We start from the raw sequence: 23229 nt of genomic DNA, 5'->3' as shown, positions 1-23229 counted from the left end.
GGGTGGAAGATGCTTCATCTTGGAGGTAATCTAATAGTATTTTGTTTTTAAACTCCACCGACCCATCCATCATCTACTGATTATCCAGAGTTGGCTCGCGAGGGCAGCAGCTTCAGTAGGGAAGCCCGAACATCATTCTTCCCATCCATTACTTCCAGGTCTTCCGGAGTTGTTCTTAGGCCAGCCAGGAGACATAGTCTCTCCAGCATGTCCTGGGTCACCCTGCCCTCTCCTCCGGGGAAAATGACGATGACCAACCCAATTGAATGTTGCTGTTGGACTCCTGCTCCAACTGATCTGAGCGAGAAGTGAGGTGGACCACCTCCTTGCAGGCACTGCTACAGCACTTTCCTCATTGACTAACCAGGATGGCTTTTGAGGGTGCCCCACTTGTACAAAGGCTTCTTCCTGCTACACTTCATCATATTGTTGTTGTTATGCCTCTTATTACATTGGTCTATTGCTCCTACTTTGTGTTTGTGCTATTAATTTGTGTTTCAATTTAATGTTTTCACCGTCCTTGTAGTTGTATTATTATTTGATGTGTAAAGTGCTTTGCTGCAATTAAAAAATGATCAGTGAAAATGTGCATTTATGTATTTATTTTGGAATTCATCGTTAAGTGCTCTAATATAGTTTCTGAAATTTTAAAAGGAAATGCAAAATTTTCAACCGTAGCTGGTAGAGTAAACTTGTAATGAGGTTCTTGAATTATAGTGTGGGATATACGGCTCATTATGTAGTGTGGTATATAATGTTAAATGTTTTAATTTATGATGTGAGATCACAGTCTTTGATTGATGTTTGTATCAATAGGAAGATGCTTTCCAAAATATAAATATTGGAATTTAGTTGATCCAACGCATATTCCAACCAAAATGCCAACAATGAATAAATATTTATGTACGCAAATTATTTGCCCTCATATGAGGTATAGGTTTATATCACCAATGTGTTCCTGTTGTACAATACAGAAAAAAAAAACAGTGTAATTAATAGTTTGGTATTCACTTAGTGTCTTTTGCTGGACATAATGCATGGATGGTGGATGGAATACTAATTGTGTGTGTGTGTGTGTGCGTGCGTGTGTGTGCGCGCGCGCGTGCGTGCGTGTGTGCAGCTTGGTGGACGATCGTTGTGTGGTGGAACCAGCCGCCGGAGACCTGGAGAACCCGCCCAAGAAGTTCAGAGGTCAGATGTTTGTTTGTAGTTGTGTTAGTTAGTGTGTGTGAGTGTGTGTTTCAATTCGCGCTTGTGTAACATTGGTTGTTTTTTTTTTTTTGTTATCATCAAAGTCAGCAAAAACTACTTCTAAAACAATCTTGAGAAGAAAGTGAGCTAGTTTTTAGCTACTGCCTTTTGTGGAGCAATGGCTGCTACGTTGGCTCAGAGAAGTGTTTGGATGCTGAGTCGTAGCCAAGAGTGGTGAGGTAGAAATGTCAATGGTTTCAACGACATTCACTTTTATTTGTATTTTAGAATGACAAGGAGGACTTATAAATAATTTAATCGTTATGTTAATGTCGAAATGTTAATTAAATCTAAAATCTCGCGTTACGTTCACTATTTTCCTCTCTGTTGACCACCTTGACTGTTATTCCAGCTCGTGCCATGCAGAATGGTGCCGTCTGTCACTATTCAAATGCATACAGTCGCATATATGTAACCTGCCCATTCAGACTGGCAGCCTTTTTTTAACTTGATGTCAGTCATTAACTCAACGACCTAATTATTAAGTAGATCAGAGTGATTCCCAGCTGTATTTGAGTAGATAGCGTGTGCTATGTCTATGCAAATGTGTGTTGTGTGTGGATGCATCGAAGGAAAAATTATGAGTCAATAATCACACCGTGTCCGGAGCGCCATGTTGAAGTGGGTAACATGGCTCAAGTTACGATGAAGATGAACCATCAGCAGGCAAATGTGCGGCCGAGCATGTAAGCTTGCTGCCAAGGATATCCATATTTGCTGGAAATCATGTAGGGTGCTTGAGGACATGGACAATTTCCAACCAAAACAGCTAATTGAAGGAAACACAATAACTTTTATTGTATACATTTTAAGATTTTCCAGGTCTTAGTAAAAGAGCTCTGATATTTGTTCTTAAAATCCACAAAGGATAAAGACTCACAACCCACTTAACTCACACTTGGTGGTGGTTCTGTCTCATGTAAATGCAGAGTCCTGCTTGTGTTACCATGATGACCATGAGCAGGTCTTAGGTATTGTGACAAAGGAAGGACTATTCAGTATTAGTGACTTGCAAATCTGCACGTACGTGAATCAAGTTTAAATAACAGGCTACCAAACAAAAAGCGGTTTTCTATACTAGGTAAGTGTATGCCCAGCTGTGTACATTAAAGTTGTTTGCTTTAAGACTTAAGTGACACAACAACAGGTGCACTTAGTGTGATGTTTAACTGCTCTAATGGAATTAATAGGCATGAACTTTGGTGTAAAAAATAAATAACAGTATTGAAAAAAAGCGGCCAACTTGGAGTGACCAAATGAGATGCAGAGGTTTTGACTGGTGCACTTTAATTCTTTCCTCTTTACGCCACCAAATACATGGCACTGTGAAAACTATTAAATTTAAACATCACAAAAGCAGCTCTTATTAAAAAAATTAAGTAATGACATTTGTTAGACACAAATAAATAATACACGCTTAATTTCCTCTTACCTCCTTCTGCTTCCAAAGGCGCTAAGTTTGAGTTGTTTCTGCAGCCCGGCTTCCGAATACAGTCAAACCTTGGTTTTTGACCACAATCCGTTCCAGAAGGCGGTTCAAGAAGTGAATCGGTCGAATTCCGAATCTATTTTTCCCATTACAAACAATGGAAAAAAATTTAATCCGTTCCAAGACAAAAAAACCCGCCTTTTTTAAGCATTTTTTTCATTTGCGCATTCTTGTCCGATCGCACAACTGCAGCGCACCTCCGAACGCGCAACCGTAGCGCGCCGCCGACCGCGCAACTACACCGCGATGGTCGCATTATTGTGACAGAGCCGTCGTTGAAATTTAGAAAATATTTTTAAAGTCAAGTCCTGATGTACTTTCCAAAATTTAAGTGGATCTCAGTGCGCAGGGAGCTTAATTTGGTCCGATCGCGCAACCGCAGCGCGCCGGGCGCTCATTCTCGCATTGCTTTAAGAGCGTCTTTGTGTTTTAGGATGGCTTTACTGCTTCCACTTCAGCTGGAACTTGATGGCCCTTGGAGGCATGATTAAGGGTTAATACAACCCTCAAAGTAACGAAAATACAATAATGAACGGAGTCAGTCGGCATCCGGGCCGCACAGTCGGGTTTTCTCGGGTCCTTTCGGCTCATCTCGCGAGGTTCGACCTCCGAATTTTTGTTCGACAACTGAAGCAAAAAAATCTCGAATTTTTCATTCGAATTCCGATTTGTTCGAGAACCGGGACATTCCAAAACCGAGGTTTGACTGTATACCTTTACATAAACCAGGCGAATGGCACAAAAAACACACAAAAAAGGCACAATTAACAATGTCTCCTGACTTTCAACACAAACATGACAAGCAAAAACATCGTTTAAATGTCTTGTCTGAAGCAAGGAAAACGTGTCTCAAACCAAGACCTGAGCAGGAAGCTTTTGTAGTGTCGCTAAACAGGAAGTAGTCAAAAAACGAGCTCGGCTCTTCACAATAAAGGTGCAAAGGTAAAATTAAAAAGCCATATTATTTTCGTTTAAACAAAATTGCTGCGATTTACACTCCCACCAAATCCTGCTACAACGAATGACCAATAAATTGCATGGGATTTCTTGATTCTTAATAAATGAACCTACTAAAATCGGCAAATGCTTGATGCAATAAAGGACTGTGTACAAAATGAATATTAGTCTGTTCCAATCAGTTCTCAAGCAGTAGCACTAATTTTTGGATAGGTCTTTCGATGACCAAAGGTTTGGAAGAGGGATCCTTTTTTTTTAGGCTTGCGATCTCCTACTTTGCTCCTCAAGGGACTAAACCATCATTGTCTTGAACAGTTTCTGAGACTCGACTTAGTTGCCACTGATTCCTTGGTAGGTTGTCATCCTTGACAATTACAATATCGTTGAGTTTGAGAGTGGGCTGAGGTAAGTGCCATTTCTGTCTCATGGAAAGGTTGAGCAGATTTTTTTTTTTTTTTCTCCAGCGACCCGGAGCTTTTCAATGAGATACTGAACTCACTCAACGTCATCGCTTTGTAGCATACAAATCCTCCTTCACAAACACTCCAGGAAGAGGAAAAGCAACTTTTGACTTCATCATGATGAGGTGGTTTGGTGTTATTGGTTCTGGCGCCTTTGGATCATTGATTCCATCTACTGTTAGCGGGCGGCTATTAACAATAGCCATGGCCTTGTATAACACAGTTCTGAGAGAAGCGTCATCTAATTGACCTGGGCACTTTGCAAAGGTGGCTTTCAACACATTTCTAACAGTTCTAATTTGTCCCAGACACCACCTGCGTGGCTGGCAGAAGGGGCGTTGAAGACAAAATCACACTGTCTTTCTGTCAGGAAGATTTCCAGTTGCTTAATGTTGCATTGTTTTAGTGCTTCCTTAAACTCATTTCTGGCACCAACAAAGTTAGTGCCTTGGTCACGATGTAGTTGCTGGACAGCTCCTTGGAGGCATCTCGATGCGTTGATGAAAGAGTGTCGACAAATCTTATAGCAATTTGATATGGAGTGCTCTAGAATACAGAGATGTGAAAATGAGCCCGTATCTTATGTATTCTTTGCTAGATTTCTGTACAATAAATGGGCCAAAGGTGTTGAGGCTTCGAGATGCTCTATCGGGAGATCAGCCATTCTTTGGCTCTCTGTTGGCCGTCGAAGTTTCCTGCATGACACATATATGTGCATCAGCTTTGCAACCAATTTGTTGCATCCTTTAATTTCCCACCAACATGGAGAATTATTTTAGATCAGACTGGATCAAAATTGAAGAGAGAGCTTGAGTTTGGAAGGTCCTTATTGCTTTAAAGTAACTTTATCTCACGGGAGAATGCTTGTTACGGTACAATCTTAATCACTGCCTCAGCAGCCTTCTCCAGCTCCTATACAGTCACATGTTCACTGCGTAGGGTTTATTTGGACCCCCGTTTTTTGATTCTTGCTACTACTTTTACAAGTCTTGTCCTCAAAGAGATCTGACTTAGACGGATGAGGATGTCATCTCAGTTTTTAGTTTCAGTTGCAAGTACTTGAATTGTCTTGACTTCAAGATCCCATACGAGTAATTCCGTTGAAGTATTGGATTTTATTTGTCATTCACGCTCCCAAAGAAACTTCAGACCTCGTAGCCAGTTGGTTTAGTGAATGTCTGAAGCACGAAGACCTCGGGATGCATGATCGGCTGCGTTTTCTGAAGTGTCCACATCATGCAACTGTGGAACCTGCGAGCATCATTGTTGATGTATCCAAGTACAACTTGTGAGTCAGTCCAGGAAAAAGTATTGCTTTATTTTCACGTCAAGTTCACGTTTTAACATCACACTGAACTTTGCAGAGATCACCGCTGCAGCAAGTTCCAGTTTCGGCATACTTGTTACAACTAACCCTTGCTTATGCCGTGACGAGACTGCAATGGACTTCATCCTTGTTGGTTTGGTACCTGAGGTAAGAACAAGCACCCTGTGCAGCTAGTGTCTGAAAAATGATGCAACTCTGCTCTGACAATGTTGTGAAAGTCATGTGGATGGTAACATCTTGGGATTGAAACCTCTTTCAACTTGAGAAGACAATTCATCCATTCCTCCCACCGTGGTTTTATGTCCTCTGGGAGTTGATTGTCCCAGCCGATGCCTCTGTGACAAAGTTCTTGAAGGATACTCTTTCCACTTCGGCAGAATGGAGCGTTGAATCCAAGTAGAATGTAAAGAGAAGCAATGACTGTCAAACAACCACGACGGTTGATCTTTCAAGCTGATGTTAAAGCTGAATGTGTCATCTTTTATAGACCATTGAATGCCAAGAGCCCGTTCTTGTGGCGTTAGATCAAACCCTAAAGGCTCAACGTTTGCTGCTCTAAGCAAGAGAGTGCTTCTTCCTCATTTGAGTTGAACTCATGAAGGCGCAAGCCTCCTCTTTTGCACAACTCTTGAGCTTCAGCGATCAGTTTCTGGGCTTCGTCAACAAAAGGTACACCGATAAACCCATCAATCACATAAAATGCTTTCTCCATGAACGATTTGTACTGATCATAATATTGTAATTTTTGAAACGTCATTATACAACTAGATATGCTGAGGAGTATGAAAATAATTTTCATACTCCTCAGCATATCTAGTTGTATAATGACGTTTCAAATTGTATTCCTTGTGCAACACAACTTTGTCAGTGCATAAATGGCACTCAGGGTGCCCCTGTGCTCAACAAAGAAATATTGCACTCCCCACTTTTCCTGAAATTGTCTGTGGTCATCACCGACCTTTTCCTTCACTGCAGGCTTTGAAAGAGACATCGTTGGGACTCTGTAATATGTGATTCCACTTGGAGTCAGTCTCGGGTTTAACTTTTTTCAGTTGAGCGGGGCTGTGGCACATGCGCACTTTCGCGCTCCGATCGTTATCGGAGAAAGGCGTATACATGGCAGAGAGATCTGGATAGCTATCGGAGTTCTCCTTCTCCGATCGTATCGGATAATGGCAGTTACCCGAATTTCTCAATTGTCATGTAAACGCATTTACTGTTAAGTTTCAGTTTCACTCGCGACACGCCTAGTTGGAGGACTGTGGGCGCCAAGCGGAGTCAGGGGCTTTACGGCTTCACCTCCGCCCAGCTGACTGGAGGAATGAATGAATAAGTGAGCGAGGCACTGGACAGCCCGGCCGATGTCCCGCCCTTTAGAGCCATATACCTCACCGTGATTGGTTCATTCAGCTCCGCACACCACAAGTGTCATTTATATCAATCTTGATGGACGCACTAACAATCTTTCATATTAAGAAGGGGGCTGCAAATTATCGCCCCGGGGCCGCAGTTGCCCCGCAGGATGCGAGTTTGAGACCCCTGACCTACAGTGTCTTAAGAGAAAATTAAAGACCAACGAACAATATTATGATCAGTACAAATCGTTCATGGAGAAAGCATTTTATGTGATTGATGGGTTTATCGGTGTACCTTTTGTTGACGAAGCCCAGAAACTGATCGCCTTCATGAGTTCAACTCAAATGAGGAAGAAGCACTCTCTTGCTTAGAGCAGCAAACGTTGAGCCTTTAGGGTTTGATCTAACGCCACAAGAACGGGCTCTTGGCATTCAATGGTCTATAAAAGATGACACATTCAGCTTTAACATCAGCTTGAAAGATCAACCGTCGTGGTTGTTTGACAGTCATTGCTTCTCTTTACATTCTACTTGGATTCAACGCTCCATTCTGCCGAAGTGGAAAGAGTATCCTTCAAGAACTTTGTCACAGAGGCATCGGCTGGGACAATCAACTCCCAGAGGACATAAAACCACGGTGGGAGGAATGGATGAATTGTCTTCTCAAGTTGAAAGAGGTTTCAATCCCAAGATGTTACCATCCACATGACTTTCACAACATTGTCAGAGCAGAGTTGCATCATTTTTCAGACACTAGCTGCACAGGGTGCTTGTTCTTACCTCAGGTACCAAACCAACAAGGATGAAGTCCATTGCAGTCTCGTCACGGCATAAGCAAGGGTTAGTTGTAACAAGTATGCCGAAACTGGAACTTGCTGCAGCGGTGATCTCTGCAAAGTTCAGTGTGATGTTAAAACGTGAACTTGACGTGAAAATAAAGCAATACTTTTTCCTGGACTGACTCACAAGTTGTACTTGGATACATCAACAATGATGCTCGCAGGTTCCACAGTTGCATGATGTGGACACTTCAGAAAACGCAGCCGATCATGCATCCCGAGGTCTTCGTGCTTCAGACATTCACTAAACCAACTGGCTACGAGGTCTGAAGTTTCTTTGGGAGCGTGAATGACAAATAAAATCCAATACTTCAACGGAATTACTCGTATGGGATCTTGAAGTCAAGACAATTCAAGTACTTGCAACTGAAACTAAAAACTGAGATGACATCCTCATCCGTCTAAGTCAGATCTCTTTGAGGACAAGACTTGTAAAAGTAGTAGCAAGAATCAAAAAACGGGGGTCCAAATAAACCCTACGCAGTGAACATGTGACTGTATAGGAGCTGGAGAAGGCTGCTGAGGCAGTGATTAAGATTGTACGAGGCAGTGATTAAGATTGACGCTGTTCGTCACTGGTCAGTCCACGCCGTTTTGTCTGCTTTGACACATGCACGCCTGCCACCTGGTTCCCGTTTGCCTTATCCGCTGTGTAGCGGTACGCCTGGCTGGTTGTCTGGGTCGACAGACGCACGCCTTCCCCCTGATTCCCGTTGGCCTGATCCGCTGTGTAACGAGATACTGACTGACCAGCTCCGCAGTCAGCTCGTGCACCCGCTCTGCTGCGTTCTCGCCTCTCTTTTCCCCTTTTCCTTCTCGTATCAGTCCCAATCTCGGGAACAGAACCGTGCTCGACGGAAACCCTGGAACAGAACCGCGCTCGGCGGAAACTCAGAAATGGAACCGTGCTCAACGGAAACTCGGAAGTGAACGCCGTGTGCAGCGGCAAGAGTCAGAGCCGCACACACGGCGGCATACGGGGAGCCAGAGCCGCACGCAGCAGCAGGAGTCAGATGCGTGTTGCAGCAGTGGGAGCGGGGTCAGGAATGTTAGCGGGTCCAGCGCTGCTGGCGCGAGGTCCGATGGTGCACGTGGGTCCGGCGTCGCGGATACGAAAGCTGGTGACGGAGGTTGGTCGAGGCCCTGGTGGCTGAAGTGGTCGGATTGTTCTGTCACGGACGGAATGGAACCAGGGTGACCAATTTGGACCAGGGTTTATTGAGGGAAAAGGGAGTTGGAAGGGAAGATGAGGGGAAAAAACGAATAGGAACGGGCAAATTAACAGAAACAGACCAAGATTAACTGAAACAAAGAGACATGGTGACGAACCCACTGATAAGGGCGGTTCACGAATCATCAATGTCAGAGTTTGGTCTTCATTTCCTGCAGTAAGTCAGATTTGTTCCCGTGAGGGTCAGACTAAGGCTACCTTTTGTCACTGATTCTGTTCATAACGTTGATGGACAGAATTTCCAGGCACAGCCGAGGCGTTTAGGGTGTCCAATTTGGTGACTTCAGCATCGGATCACTGTTTTTGCAGATGATGTGGTGCTGTTGGCTTCTTCAACGCAAGTGGAGGGGTTCGCAGCCGAGTGTGAAGCGGTCGGGATGAAAATCAGCACCTCCAAATTTGAGACCATGGTCGTCAGTCGAAAAAGGGTGGAATGCCCTCTCGAGGTCGGGGATGAGAGTCTGCCCCAAGTGGAGGAGTTTAAGTGTCTTGGGGTCTAGTTCATGAACATTAGAGAGGGCAGGATGGAGTGTGAGATCAAAAGGCGGATCGGTGGAGGGTCTGCTGTAATGCGACTCTGTACCAATCCGTTATGGTGAAGACGCAGCTGAGCCGAAAGGCGAAGTTCTTGATCTGCTGGTTGATCTACGCTCCTACCCTCACCTATGGTCACGTGCTATGGGTCATGACCGAAAGATAAGCGGCAGAAGATGGATGGATGGATGGATGGATGGATGGATGGATGGATGGATGGATGGATGGATGGATGGATGGATGGATGGATTAGCGGGCTAATGATCATGAATAAGTTCTTATGATTGTCATTAATTAATATGGCATGGTGATGAGAGGCAGAGGCCAGCATGTGTGTATGTATGGAATGATGGATGTATGGATGTATGGATGTATGGATGGATGGATGGATGGATGGATGGATGGATGGATGGATGGATAGGTGGATGGATGGATGGATATGTATATGCTTATCGATATGTGTACATTTATGCGTGTGAGTAGATAAGTATGTATTACATGTAAGTGTATATGTTCATATATGCATGTATATGAATGTATAATGTATACGTTACTTTTTGACAAAGGGGTGAGTGCTAATAAGCTATGCTTCCTCTCACGCCTTTCCGAGTAGGTTATTTTTTCTGTTTTATTTTGCTTCCTCAATTTCATTTTCAAATGGTTTTGTGCAAGGACTTTGTCTGAAAACAAAAAGGAAGCTTGCTATTACTTGTAATATTAGAATATTTGGAACAAAAACAAACAAACAAACAAACAAACAAACAAACAAACAAACAAACAAACAAACAAACAAAGTACACGAACCAAGCGATTGGACAGCGAAACTAATGGAGAGACAGGTCAGCCCGACAGTAATAGTTATTTTTGTAATTGTCACTTTAATCAAGAAACTGCCTCAGATCAGTTCACTCATGTCAAGTAGGTAAATCAACACTTTTATTCGGGCTATTTGTGTTTTGCTGGCAGTGTTGGGAGGAATGTATAGCAAAACTAGCAATTTACATAAAGTATCTCAACAACTAAGGATTCAGTTCGATCAGTCTGTATGTGTAATGAAATTGTTACAACACATTTCCAGTAATGTTACTGTAGTGATGAGAGCCAACCCACTCTATTTGGGCACATCCAAAATTCTATTGAAGCTAGGGCTGCTCGATTATGGGTAAAAATCATAATCGCGATTATTCTGTTCAATATTGAAATCACGGTTATTTACATAATTATGTTTTTTGAGGGCGGCTCGGTGGCGCACTGGTTAGCACCTTCGGGGGACGGTGGATGGGGCTCGGACATGGCTTTTACGCACGCCCGGTCCTACTCTACGGAGCCCTCTTTCACCTCCGTCGATGGAAGTCGGGGGCCGGTGCTTGGCCGGGTGGCTGTCCGTGGACGGTGGATGGGGCTCGGACATGGCTTTTACGCACGCCCGGTCCTATTCTATTGAGCTCTCTTCTACCTCCGTGGCTGGAAGTGCCACCTCCGGGGATGGAAGTCCACGCCGCCACACGCCTGGAAGTCCACGCCGGTGCTTGGGGCCGTGTGGCGGTAAACTATTTATGTTATAGTTATTTGATATTTTATTTCGTGTAGCAACTTGTATATGTTTTTATCGTTACAGTTCAGTAGTTGTTGGCTCGTTGAACTCTTGTTTTGTTAAGTAAAGAGCTGTTTACCAAACCCACGTCTTTCCTTGTACTTTGTTAACGCTACAATATAGTTATATACTAGATCTGTGGAATGACGAGGCTGACGTCAGGGCGCACGTGCAGCGTTGTTGACAAAGGACGAGGGATTTGATCAATGGATTTAATGATTTGGAGTGACACAGATGGTTTGATAATATTATTGCTTACATAATAGTTATTTGATGTATAATTTGTATATGGTTATATAGGTCTGTGGAATATTTTGAAGTGCAAGCGCCGTCAGCAGCGCGCACCCGGTCGGCATTGTTGACATAAAGGACTATCGATGGATTTTAAGAATTGGAGTGACACAGATGGTTTTATAAACGTGTTATTTATGTAATAGTTATTTGAATAACTCCGCTACAATGCTACAATATAGTAGTTATATACTAGATCTGTGGAATAACGACGAGGCTGACATCAGGGCGCACGCGTGGCGTTGTTGACAAAGGACGAGGAATTTGATCGATGGATTTAATGATTTGGAGTGACACAGACGGTTTGATAATATTATTGCTTACATAATAGTAATTTGATGTATAATTTATATATCGTTATATGGGCCTGTGGAATATTTTGAAGTGCAAGCGCCGTCAGCGGCGCGCACCCATTGTTGACAAATGACGATCGATGGATTTAATGAATTGGAGTGACATGTAATAGTTTTTTGAATAACTCTGAATGTTACGTCAGGCCCGTTCTCAGCTCTTCGTTTCTGTTTATGTCACGTTAGCATACCTATCGTTGAGCCTGTTGTTGCTCTCTTCCATGTCTGTTCTTGGTGTTGGATTTTGTCGAATAAATTGCCCCCAAAATGCGACTTATACTCCGGAGTGACTTATATATGTTTTTTTTTTCACGTTATTGTGCATTTTATGGCTAATGCGACCTATATTCCGCAGCGACTTTTAGTCCGAAAAATACGGTACAACAATGCCTGTTAAATATGGCCTGGATCTCCACTCTCCACACACGCGTGGGCATCGCGGTCGAGTTGCACATGCACGTCCCAGAACGGAAACACCAAATAATCGTTTGTCTTCGATTATATGAATTTCGAGATTGTCTGGAGCCAAAATCGTGATTATGATTAAATTTGATTAATTGAGCAGCTCTAGTTGAAGCCCCTCTTTGCTGTTGTTTGACTGTTGTCTCAATAAGTGAACATCATGGGGTAAGAGACATATTGACACATAGAGTGCCGGTCTAAGGTCTTCAGAACAATTGGTAAACCCAAAATAACCTTTCTTTATTCACACTATCTTGGTTTCGGCATGCTACCACGTGCTAACATTATTTCGTCTGTTCAGACTGCCTGTTCAAGGTATGTCCGATGAGTCGCTACTCAGCACAGAAGCAGTTCTGGAAGGCCAAACAGGCCAAACATGAGAAAGACAAGATTGGCGACGTGGTTTTGCTGCAAAAACTTCAGGTAACTTTCACATCTACACCAAAAACTTCAGGTAACTTTCACATCTACACCGTTTCATTAACAAAAAAAAGTTTTTTTTGGGAAGTACCATTTTTGATTTAGAAACAAATTAATAATAATGTAGTCATGTAGCATGTATTGTAACAATCTTTTTCTTTCTCAAATATGTTCGTACATGTGTTTAGGCCTGAACTATCATCAAATGTCTAAAATATGGATACTCTAGGTCAAATTACAGTAGTTTTAATTGGCTATGATTACATAGTCAAATTTCTTCAATCCGATCAGAGTTCGGATTAAGATTTTGACCGAATTCAGTTTTCATGCACACAAAAATAAATAAGAAAATATGAATAGGAAAAATATAAGTGTTTTCATACGTGCTGATTGGATTACCTATCAACATAAACCGCCTCGCTCATATGGACATTTTTTTAATCGGATTGGTCTTGATCCAATCTGAATATTTTGAATGGCGTGTGTGCATGAAGCATTTTTATTTTTATCAGGCTTTTAATCAGAACAAATGTGACGAGGCATCATCAGGCTTTGCGGCACCATAATAGAACTTTATTTATACCTTGGGATTACTCTCAGAAAATTCTGGTTCCAATAGAAAACAGAAAAACGGAACAAAAGAGAATAATGCGCATGAGTAATAAACAAAGAGTTGAGCAATAAATCAATAGAGCATTGAGTATGAATCAATTGTTGATTAATAAATAAATAGTCAAGTAATGAATAAGCGTTGAAGGGCATTCCCCTGTCCTATTGCCTCGTTCCCTCAAGTGAGGAGTAATACCAGTGGTTCTTAAACTGGGTTAGTCGGCTTCAGGGGTTTGGCAGAGCTGGTATGCGGCTCTTTAGCACGCCCCTAGCGGCTCCCTGGAGTTTTTGCAAAAATGCGTGAAAATGGAAAAATACGTTTTTTGTTTTTGTTGTTGTTTTAAATATGTTTTTTAGATGGTTATCATGACACAAGAATTGTTATGCTTTAAAAATGTATGTATGTAGTTGTAAATATATTAAAAATACCGAATTTAAGAATGACGCCAAATAGCAAAATTGCATCATAGCCTGCGACACAGCACAGGTGAGTTGTAAACAAACAGGTGTGTGAGTGATGGGCCATGGATTCAAAAGGCAAAAAGAGAAAGATTACTGATGAGAACAGAGGCTTTAAGAAAGAATGTAATTTTGAACTTTTTGCTTTCATTGCCAATGCTGAAGCATTGCCTGCATGCTTGATTATCAATGAGAAATTGTCAAATAACAAAAAGAGGAATTTGGAGCGACATTTTCAGCTAAAGCATGCTAAATATGCTGCCGATCCCCCAGTTGCAACTGAAAGGAAAGGTGCAATTGCTGTGCTGGTGGAGAAATTTGAGGACCAAAAAAACTGTTTCAAGAAGTGGATTGCATCTCCAAACTCTACTAGCAATACACGTTTTGTTGCAGCTCGGTAGATAATAAAGCACGGAAAAACCATTCACCGATGGCGAGTTCGTGAAGGATTAATTCATTAAAATATCAGAGTGCCTATTTTCGAACTTCAAAAACAAAACCGAGATCATTCAGAAAATTAAACACATGCCTCTCCGCACAAACAATATCACCGATCAGCAAATCAAGGACATCAATTCAGCTCCAGCTTTCTCAATGGCCTGTGATGGATGAGTAGTGTGACGTGACCAGTATCGAACAGACAGCTCTGCTATGCAGGTACGTGAACTCTAATGGGTCGCAAGAAGAAATGATCAAATTGATACCACTATTTTTCTTTAAATTATTTTAATAGTATACATACATCTTATGTATTGACAGTCTATGTTGCATTATAAAAGGCTTTTAGATTTTTGCGGCTCCAGAGAGGTATGTTTTTTTGGGTTTTTTTGGGCCAATATGGCTCTTCGAACATTTTGGGTTGCCGAACCCTGCCCTATACCATCAGCGATCGCCTCCTTCAAACAATTCTACTGCCCATATTCTACAGGTGTTACTCGTAAGGTTAAAGGTGACCGGCAGCCATCTTAGCTCTAATGCACTTCAAAATAAAAGTCTATAGTACTTCAAAATAAGAGTCAAATAAGTCAATATAATAATATTGTCAAATAAAAGTCCAATAGCAACTCTATGTGAGATCAACAAAAGGTCAACAAAGGCTCAATCAAGATTCAAGTGTTTCCTGAAGGAATCGTCGCTTCATTCGCGGATATAGCACAGTGGTTGCCCCTCTCACTGCTCTCACCAGCCCCGCCTCTCCGTACAAATGGACAGAACCAGCGGAGCATGCATTCGTTGAGCTGAAGAGGCGTTTTACGAGTGCCTGAGCCCAAGAGACAATTTGAGGTCGAGCTGGAGAGAGGACATCCGCGATAATGTTTGGGCCTGCCCCATCTGTAACCGCTGCAAGGCGTCTCATTGTCCTCCGGCCGGATTACTCCAACCTTTGCCCGTTCCCCGGCGTCCCCGGTCCCACTTGTCGATTGACTTTGTCACGGGTCTTCCGCCCTCGGAGGGGAACACGGCAGTTCTTCCGGTTGTAGACCGCTTTAGCAAGATGCCATAGCAAAATAGCCATTTTATTCCCCTGCCTAAGCCCCCGTCAGCAAAGAAAATGGCGTCCATTATGCTGCGGTAGATTTTTCGTCACCATGGTCTCCCACAGGACATCGTGTCGCACCGAGGCCCACAATTCGCCTCTGCCTTCTGGGTGGAATTCTGTCGTCTCCTCGGCGCCACAGCCAGCCTCTCCACGGGGTTTCACCTGCAATCCAACGGGCAAGCGGAACGCCTGAACCAGGAGCTGGGTAAGTCCCTCCGATGCATGGCCGCTGGGGATCAGCGCGGGCGGGCCAAACAGCTTCCCTGGGTGGAATATGCTCATAATGCCCTTCCCAGTTCGGTCACGGGACTTTCGCCCTTCTACTGCGTGTTTGGATATCAACCGCCCCTGTTCGCCCACCAGGAGCGTAGTGCTGTGTGCCCGTCCGCCCTGGGCTGTGTTTGCCGCTGTCACCGGGCCTGGGCAAGAGCCTGCCTGGGTCTCTGTCATCCATTCAGTTGCAGGCTACACTTGCCAGGCGAAAAACGCACCGGATGCCGGCCCAGTGTAGAGCGTAGGACAGTGAGTGTGGCTCTCGATGCGGGACTTACCGTTATGGTCAGGATCCCGCAAGCTGGCTCCCCGCTTCGTTGGTCCGTTCCCAATACGCAAGGTGATCAGCACGTCCACCTGCGCCTCCCTGGTTCCATGAGAGTCCGTCCCACGTTCCACGTCCCTCGTGTGAAGCCCGTCTTTGAGAGTCCCCTGGTCTCGACGTCTGCCGCGCCGCCACCCCGGCTCGTCGAGGGAGAACCGGTCTACACCGTCCGTTCCCTGCTCCGGCTGCGATGACGCGGCCGTGGGTTCTGGTATCTTGTGGACTGGGAGGGTTGCGACGACGCGCACCGCTCCTGGGTGCTGAGCCGCTGGATCCTCAACCCTTCACTCATCACAGAGTTTCACCGCCGGCATCCGGACCAGCCCGGTCCTCGGCTGAGAGGGAGGGTCCCGTGCAGCACCATTCACTGGGCTCGACGTCTTCGCCTCCCGCACCTGTCACTGCGTCGTCCGCCGAGTAGTTGGACGCATTGACAGAGTATTGATCCCTCCCGCCCGCCTGTTCCGGTGGGTTCGGGAGGGGTGGGCGGTTGGTGCAACCTGGGGACGTCGGGGGCCATCCCTTGTGGGGGGGGGGTGGTCTGTCATGAGTAGGCGCCACCGGCCGCTTGGCCATGCCCTACAATCACCGTAACCACTGTCACCTGGCACTGGCTCATCAGGAGCGCTATATTAGCCCATTGTCAGCTTGTCTCGTCATGTCCTTGTAAGCATCGATCCTAGAAAGCTTGACTCCCCGTTTCCCTGTGATTCGTGTCTTGATCTGTCAGTCCTGTCCTACTTTTGCAGCAGCAGTCGTCCAATTCAGAAGCCGTCCACGCTTACGAGAAGCTCAGTCGAGTGCTCCTTCCCTTGGCTCGCCATCCAGCCACCCACGCCCGATGAGTACAGCCTCGTTTGTCCACTGTTTCAGCCCTCCATCGTTTCCTTCCCCATTCACAATAAAGTCTGGTCACTCTGCACTTGGCTGTACTGTCCGATCATTACAGAACGGGGCATCTCATGCAGGATTAAAAAAAAAAAAAGAGTCAGTTAGTGCGTATTACATTTGGCAATTTCATAGTGTCCCACAACGGTGATTTCAGATCATTTGGAATACCAACGCTTCAATCAAATCTGAAGAAACAGTAAGAATGAGGTGTGACGTGTATGGTGTCTGATATTGTCGAGCAAGGAATCACACTTCAGTCTTGACAGACTCTGTTAATATCGACTACACCCCAGTGATGATTTCCATCTGACCATGTTATCATCGTTAGCATCCGACTTCAGCGGAGAGACAGGCCCTTAATGACTGTAGCTTTCTGTGTTTTAGATGGGTCCTTTCTCTGAAGACTTGTTTTTTCCCCATTTAAGGTTACCAAAAACCGCTGCTTCACACAACTGTAAAAGAATATCACATACCCTCAAACTCCTGTGACACACATCTCACATGGCCAGTGTACACTGGAAATTCATGGAACCCTTGAATAATCTTTACATTCTCAGCTCCTCACGATGAAAATAATGTGATTTACATCTGTCCTTCCTTCCTTCCTTCCTTCCTTCCTTCCTTCCTTCCTTCCTTCCTTCCTTCCTTTGATCCGGGGTCAGATCCAGGGGCAACAATTTTACCAGACTTTCTTTCTCCAGCCACTTGGTCCAGCTATTCCAAGGGAATCCCAATAATAACAATTATGACAATGCATCAGACTGATATGGAGCTTTTCTGGTTAACTGGACATTCGAAACGCTCACAATGGATATTATTATTATTATAAATGTCATTTATTCACGCATTCACACTCTGCTGGCGGTTATCTACGTGAGTAGCCACAGCTGCCCTTTGGCAGCACTCTGGCATGCTTCCAGTGCCTGTGTGCGCTCATCAGTTATTTTAATCAATGGAAACTACCAAAATAACTGAAACTAAACATGAAAAAACCAACACTTTCATTAATGAAATAAAACCAAAAATGCTTTTGGAAAAGCGACAACTGAAACTGCATTTTATGTTTACAACTAACTATAATTATAGCAAAAATGATCTTCATATTTGCCTTTGGAAATTAAGTTAATACATGAGCCTTTGGGGCTGATTTTTAATTTTGATGATTTTATTTATTTCACTACTAACTGCACGGTCGTTAGTCGAAAGAAGAGGTCGAACAATCATCTGGAAATTAAAGTCTTCTTTGATGTGTATGCGGTTTAGGTCTTTTAAAGTAGCGGTCCTCAACCGTTTTAGCACCAAGGACCAGATTAATGTCAGACAATATTTTCACGGTGTTAGGTTCAAAATCAGCAAAAGGATCAGCAGACAAAACCAGTGAGGCAGAATATTGAGTCTTTTCTCGCGAGGAGTGCATTCAGATTTACACCAATCCGACTACACTAAAAATCAGTTTTACACTGCTCGCTCTTTTTATTTGGAATGCCCTACCCACAGTGTGAGACGATTAGCCCTTAAGGGGTGGGGGGGGGAAGAGATTGTGGCTTCGTCTCGTAAGAAAAGAAACAAAAAGTAACGCACAAAGTGTTGCGTGCAGATATGGCTATATCAGCAAAACAGTTTAAGCAATATTCCGAGAGATAAAAAGAGAAAGTGACGTTCTTTAAGGAAGATCAGAAGGTTCATGATGCATCGTTTGACGTGTTGTTTTCACGATCTGTTCTGGTGGACGCTGAGCTGTCAGCAGCATCTTGTTTGACACAACCGTCATCTCGCCCCTGACCCAGCCGTAATTCTTCTGTTCTGTTGTACAAGATAAGAATAAGCAAGGCAAAGCAGCAAGCATACTGAACAGTAACATTATGAATAAGTACTCATTAGAGAACGCATGATAACATATATATACAATTTTTCTAACAATTCCCTCCTGTTTATCATACGTTCTCGGGGACCAACTTATCACCCATATGGCCACTTCAAAAGTTTTTCAGCCAAGGGATCACATTTCGCAAGAACTACCTTACACTTGGGAGGAAATTGAGTCTTAATCGTCAAAGCCAGAGTCAGGAAACAAATCGGACAGGTTTACCACAATAGATTCGCTGACAGAGTCGTCACTAGAGAAAGAACTCCCGTCGATCGAAAGGTCATCCCTTTTGAGTAACGGAAAAGTCTCAGCTGGTGGAGAGATAGCAGTTGTAATTAGCTTATTAATTAAGGATCGGAGACAAGGAATGCAGCAACATCCACACAGGGTCAAAATGGCAGAGAAAACGGCAATGGAGACCAGAACCAAGGAAACCAGGGTGCGGTACTTTCCGAACACGTTCAACCAGTCGGTCAAAACCTCCGTGTTCACCCCACTGTGTTCCTTCATCCTCACATTCAAGGTCCTCAGACCCTCAAGGGCCCGGGACAGGCTTCCGTCGGCTGCAGTATTATTTGGAATAAATGTGCAACATTGCTCACCAAACATGGCACAGACACCGCCCTCTTTTGAGAGTAGCATGTCAAGGGCCATTCGATTCCGGAAAGCCATGAGGGAAGTAGCGGCCAGTTGGGAGTGGACCGCCTTGAAACCCGCCTCGGTCCAGTTTCCAAGCCTCTGCACGTTGTAGTGGATGTAGTTAATCCTGTCAACATTTTTGTTAAGAGTACACCACCAACACAGGGCGGATTCAAAACCAGCTGCTATCTGATTCACCAGCTTATACTCATCCGGTACTCCTCTAGGAACACCAATGGCGTCTATGTAAGTTGGATTAGCTGTGCCCTGCCATTCGGCGTTTCGCTTCGTTCTCGGCCAGTATTCGGCCACTACGGACTTAGCAAAAGATGTTAGATCATAAGACATTGGTATCAAATGAACAGGAAACAATAGGCCTACCAAAGCGCAAATTCCAGAGCTGTTTAAAGGCAACCTATCAAAGTTTTTTACTATTACACCAAAACCAAATATCACTACGAGCAATGGGCAAAAAGGGGCAGTGACATTGGTCATGGACCCACACCATGGAGTAGGTACGGCGCCGAGCTTCTCACCGGTACCAGGTAATCTAATGCATGTAAAATTACCCTTATCTACATCGGACGAAAAAAGGGGTTTATATTTTGTCATAGAGGCAACAGGGTAAACCTTATCCCATTTAAAACAATCATGAGTGGGTGAAATGGATGAGTTTAACATTAAAACAACAGCACACTTAGGAACTATATTTGCAGGTATTTTCAAAAGAGGTCTTGGACCCATACATGCAATGCAACTGGTGTTAGCCATTTTTGCGGCTTGCTCAGCCATAAGAAGCCAGTTGTTGGTTTGACCACTTATTCCTGTGGAGGCTACAAAATAGCTGTCTATATCAGTGAGGAGCATACTTGTGATTTTTGCTCCTGCTGACAAGGTGTAATTGTATTTGTAATGGGACGGTCTGCGATCGACATTGTTTTATTAAGGCAAATAGCAATAGGAAAGTGAGGATCGATTCCAGAGGACCAGGCCCACAGTTGAAAACCCCAACAAGAAGTGTCAAACAAGGTGGCATTTGGAGGACGAATTTGACCATCAGGGAGTGTAAGAGTCAAAAGGAGGCTTGTGCCCTGATTCTTCAAAGTCACTCGTTTAGCAAAGAACACAGCCTCTTCACTGGAACCAGAGAGCGGGGTGACCATTTCGAAACCTTTGAAACTTTTCATAGGTAAAATAATAGAAGAAGATGTATTAGGAGCCACAGTAAACATTAATGAGTTATTGTAAGTCCAAGACAAAAGCCATGGTACGCAAGTTGGAACGCGGACGGTTTCTGGTGTACAAACAACATGATCAAAAGGGGATTTTGTGTTGCGCTTATGTCTAGCAATTTTTCCCCATGAGCCATATTGATTAGAATCAGCGTTGGTAGTTGCCCGAGAGAAGAATGTTCGAGGCTCATGGTACTCCATCCCTCCAAATAAAATAACCCCCGAAAAAAAATACAATGGTAACACAAACCAGCAAAAGCAACCAAAAACACATGGCCGACTTTGCGCAGGCCACAGCCGGATTAAAGTACTCACCAAATGACTCTCTAATGCTCATGTTTTTGGATCTCCTCAGAGTCAACACCCTGAGCTTCGGGTTGGTGTCTTGGAAATTAGCTTCTGCTAGCTTTCGTGTCAACCCTGGATCTTGGCACCAGGATCAGGCACTATTACCAGACTTTGCTCACCTTCCGTACTTAGGTTGGGTCTGCGGAGATCACCTTTTTACAATAAGATAAATGCAGAAAACAAATAAAAGCAGAAGAAAAAATAATATTTTTTCCCTTCACATTTATGTAATTGGATATAAATAATATGTATTGTCTGAAGCGGATACAATGGAGTCGGGAACTTTCCTCTCTGAGGTCTTAAATTGCCTCGTGAAAAAGCTGCAAAACCGTATGTCGTATAAATAGCTTCAACTTGTTTCACCATACCCCCTGTCGAGACATGGGTGACCCCATGACTCGAAATAGCAGCCCATTTGAACAAGTTACGAGGCAAGACAGGTTTGCCCAAAGGTCACACAAAAAGACCTTCAGTGTTTTTAGTTGCACCCCGTTTTTCCCAAGAGAGTCGTTCCTGGGAGGGGCTCTGAGACTGCATGTCAAGCAACACATCAGGGGAGATGTGTGACATCGAATCATGATCAGTGAGAGACGAGAGGACATGGAGCAGGCCTTCTGCAGCGGCCTTAGCGGATTTGTCAGCAAAAGCATTACCAAGAGAAACAGGATCAGATCTTGCAGTGTGAGCAGCACATTTGCAAACCGCCACCTTTAAAGGTAGCTGGACAGCGTCCAAAAGTTGAGTTAGTAATGTGGAATGGGTGACGGGCTTCCCTGTAGAAGTTATCATGCCACGGTTGCTCCACTGCTGAGCAAAAACGTGCACTGTAGCAAAAGCAAAATGACTATCAGTCCAGATAGTGACGGACTTGTTTGCAAACAATTTGCAGGCCCCAGTCAAAGCAATGAGCTCAGCGGCCTGTGCTGACATATAGGATGGCAGTTTAGCAGCCTCCAAGACTTCGTCGGCAGTAACAATGGCATACCCAGTAAGGGTCACACCAGATTCATTTTCTTAGAAGACCCATCAACAAAACCCACATGACCATCTGGCAGAGGCGTATCTTCCAAATCAGGCCGAGCCTTTGCAATCTGTTGGGCAGCATCGACACAATCATGGAATCCGCCGTCGTCAGGAAGGGGAATGAGAGTGGCAGGATTGAGAGCAGCTGAGACAGCAACGTAGCCATGCAAGAAAGATGACGTGCAGGCGACAGAAAAGTCACTCACTCACTCACTCACTCACTCACTCACTCACTCACTCACTCACTCACTCACTCACTCACTCACTCACTCACTCACTCACTCTGACAATCAATCAATCAATCAATCAATCAATCAATCAATCAATCAATCAATCAATCAATCAATCAATCAATCAATCAATCAATCAATCACACAGGTGTTAACTAATTTGTAATTATATTGCAAGCAATTCCTAATCCTACTTTACCTTTGTATAAGGCACAGGTGTCAAATTGTGCTTCATATTCATGTCATTACTCGAATTGCAAATTATCTTCCCTCTTAATAATGTTGTAAGTTTAAATATTAGACCAGTTTGTATTTGTCTGATTTGAAAGCGAGTTACTCGTCAGCTTGTTTTGCAACTCCCACAATATGAGGCGCTCACACATCTACTCGGGTATGACAGTCATACCGGCCCTCCAAAAGAAGCCATGACTACACCACGGCCCTTGAACAAATGAGTTTGACACCCCTGGCACAAGGGATAGCCTTCTCATTGATCAATCGCGTATCTTAAATCATGCTTTTCCTCCTTTGAAGCGACTATGTACTTCAAACCCAAACGGCACCATTTTATAGGGAAAAATGTGTCGAATTTATTCATTGTCGACATAATACTGGTCGCAAATTTGCATGTAGAGCATTTTTGAGTTGTTGATCATAGACATCAGTTGAACACTCTTTCTGGTCTGTGTCTAAAGTCTTCAAACAACTTATCTTGTTTTTGTTTAGTTCGGCCAATGTCTGTGTAATTTGCTCTACGTTGGAATTTTATTTTTATCCTGCCCAATAGTTGGTCAATTTGTATTTGTAATGGCACCCTGTTATATTCCAATGGACGGCCCTGGCGATCAAAAGGACTCCAGGTACCTTTAACGCTTGCCCAATGTTTGGTTAAGGATGCCATGAAAACCTGTTGTACTTCATCACCTCTCAAATTAAAGGAAGCAATGAGTTGTTTAATTTGGGGTACAAAGACGGAAAGGATGGTTCGCTTTGCCGTGCCACAACATCTGTCTTTGTAATTTGATCATTTTTCTCATCTTCATTCATCACATTCTTAGCTGCGATTCTTAAGCGAGCTCGCGCTGACACTGTGTCATCATCTTCCTGTCTGTGCAACAGCAAGTTCTTTTTATCTTTTCTTCGTCTTCCTTATCTTTCAATTTTCCTCTCATCTGGGAAAATGAGAATGTAATTTTGCTTTTTAATTTTTAATTTTAAGTCTTGTAAAATTG

The 23229-nt window shown here is 43.8% G+C and overlaps 1 protein-coding gene across 1 annotated transcript in view; it reads left to right on the top strand.

Annotated features, from left to right (window-relative positions):
- Positions 1-23229, top strand: part of itpr3 (inositol 1,4,5-trisphosphate receptor, type 3) — a 459677-nt gene that overhangs the window by 17130 nt on the left and 419318 nt on the right. Inside the window, exons 2-3 of the mRNA XM_049754123.2 lie at positions 1121-1191; positions 12443-12564. Of these exons, the coding sequence (XP_049610080.1) occupies positions 1121-1191; positions 12443-12564 (193 nt within the window). The remainder of the gene's footprint in view (positions 1-1120; positions 1192-12442; positions 12565-23229) is intronic.

The sequence above is a fragment of the Syngnathus scovelli genome, chromosome 2 (assembly GCF_024217435.2).
Source record: "Syngnathus scovelli strain Florida chromosome 2, RoL_Ssco_1.2, whole genome shotgun sequence".
Lineage (NCBI taxonomy): Eukaryota > Metazoa > Chordata > Actinopteri > Syngnathiformes > Syngnathidae > Syngnathus > Syngnathus scovelli.
This window is presented reverse-complemented; position numbering and strand designations above follow the sequence as displayed.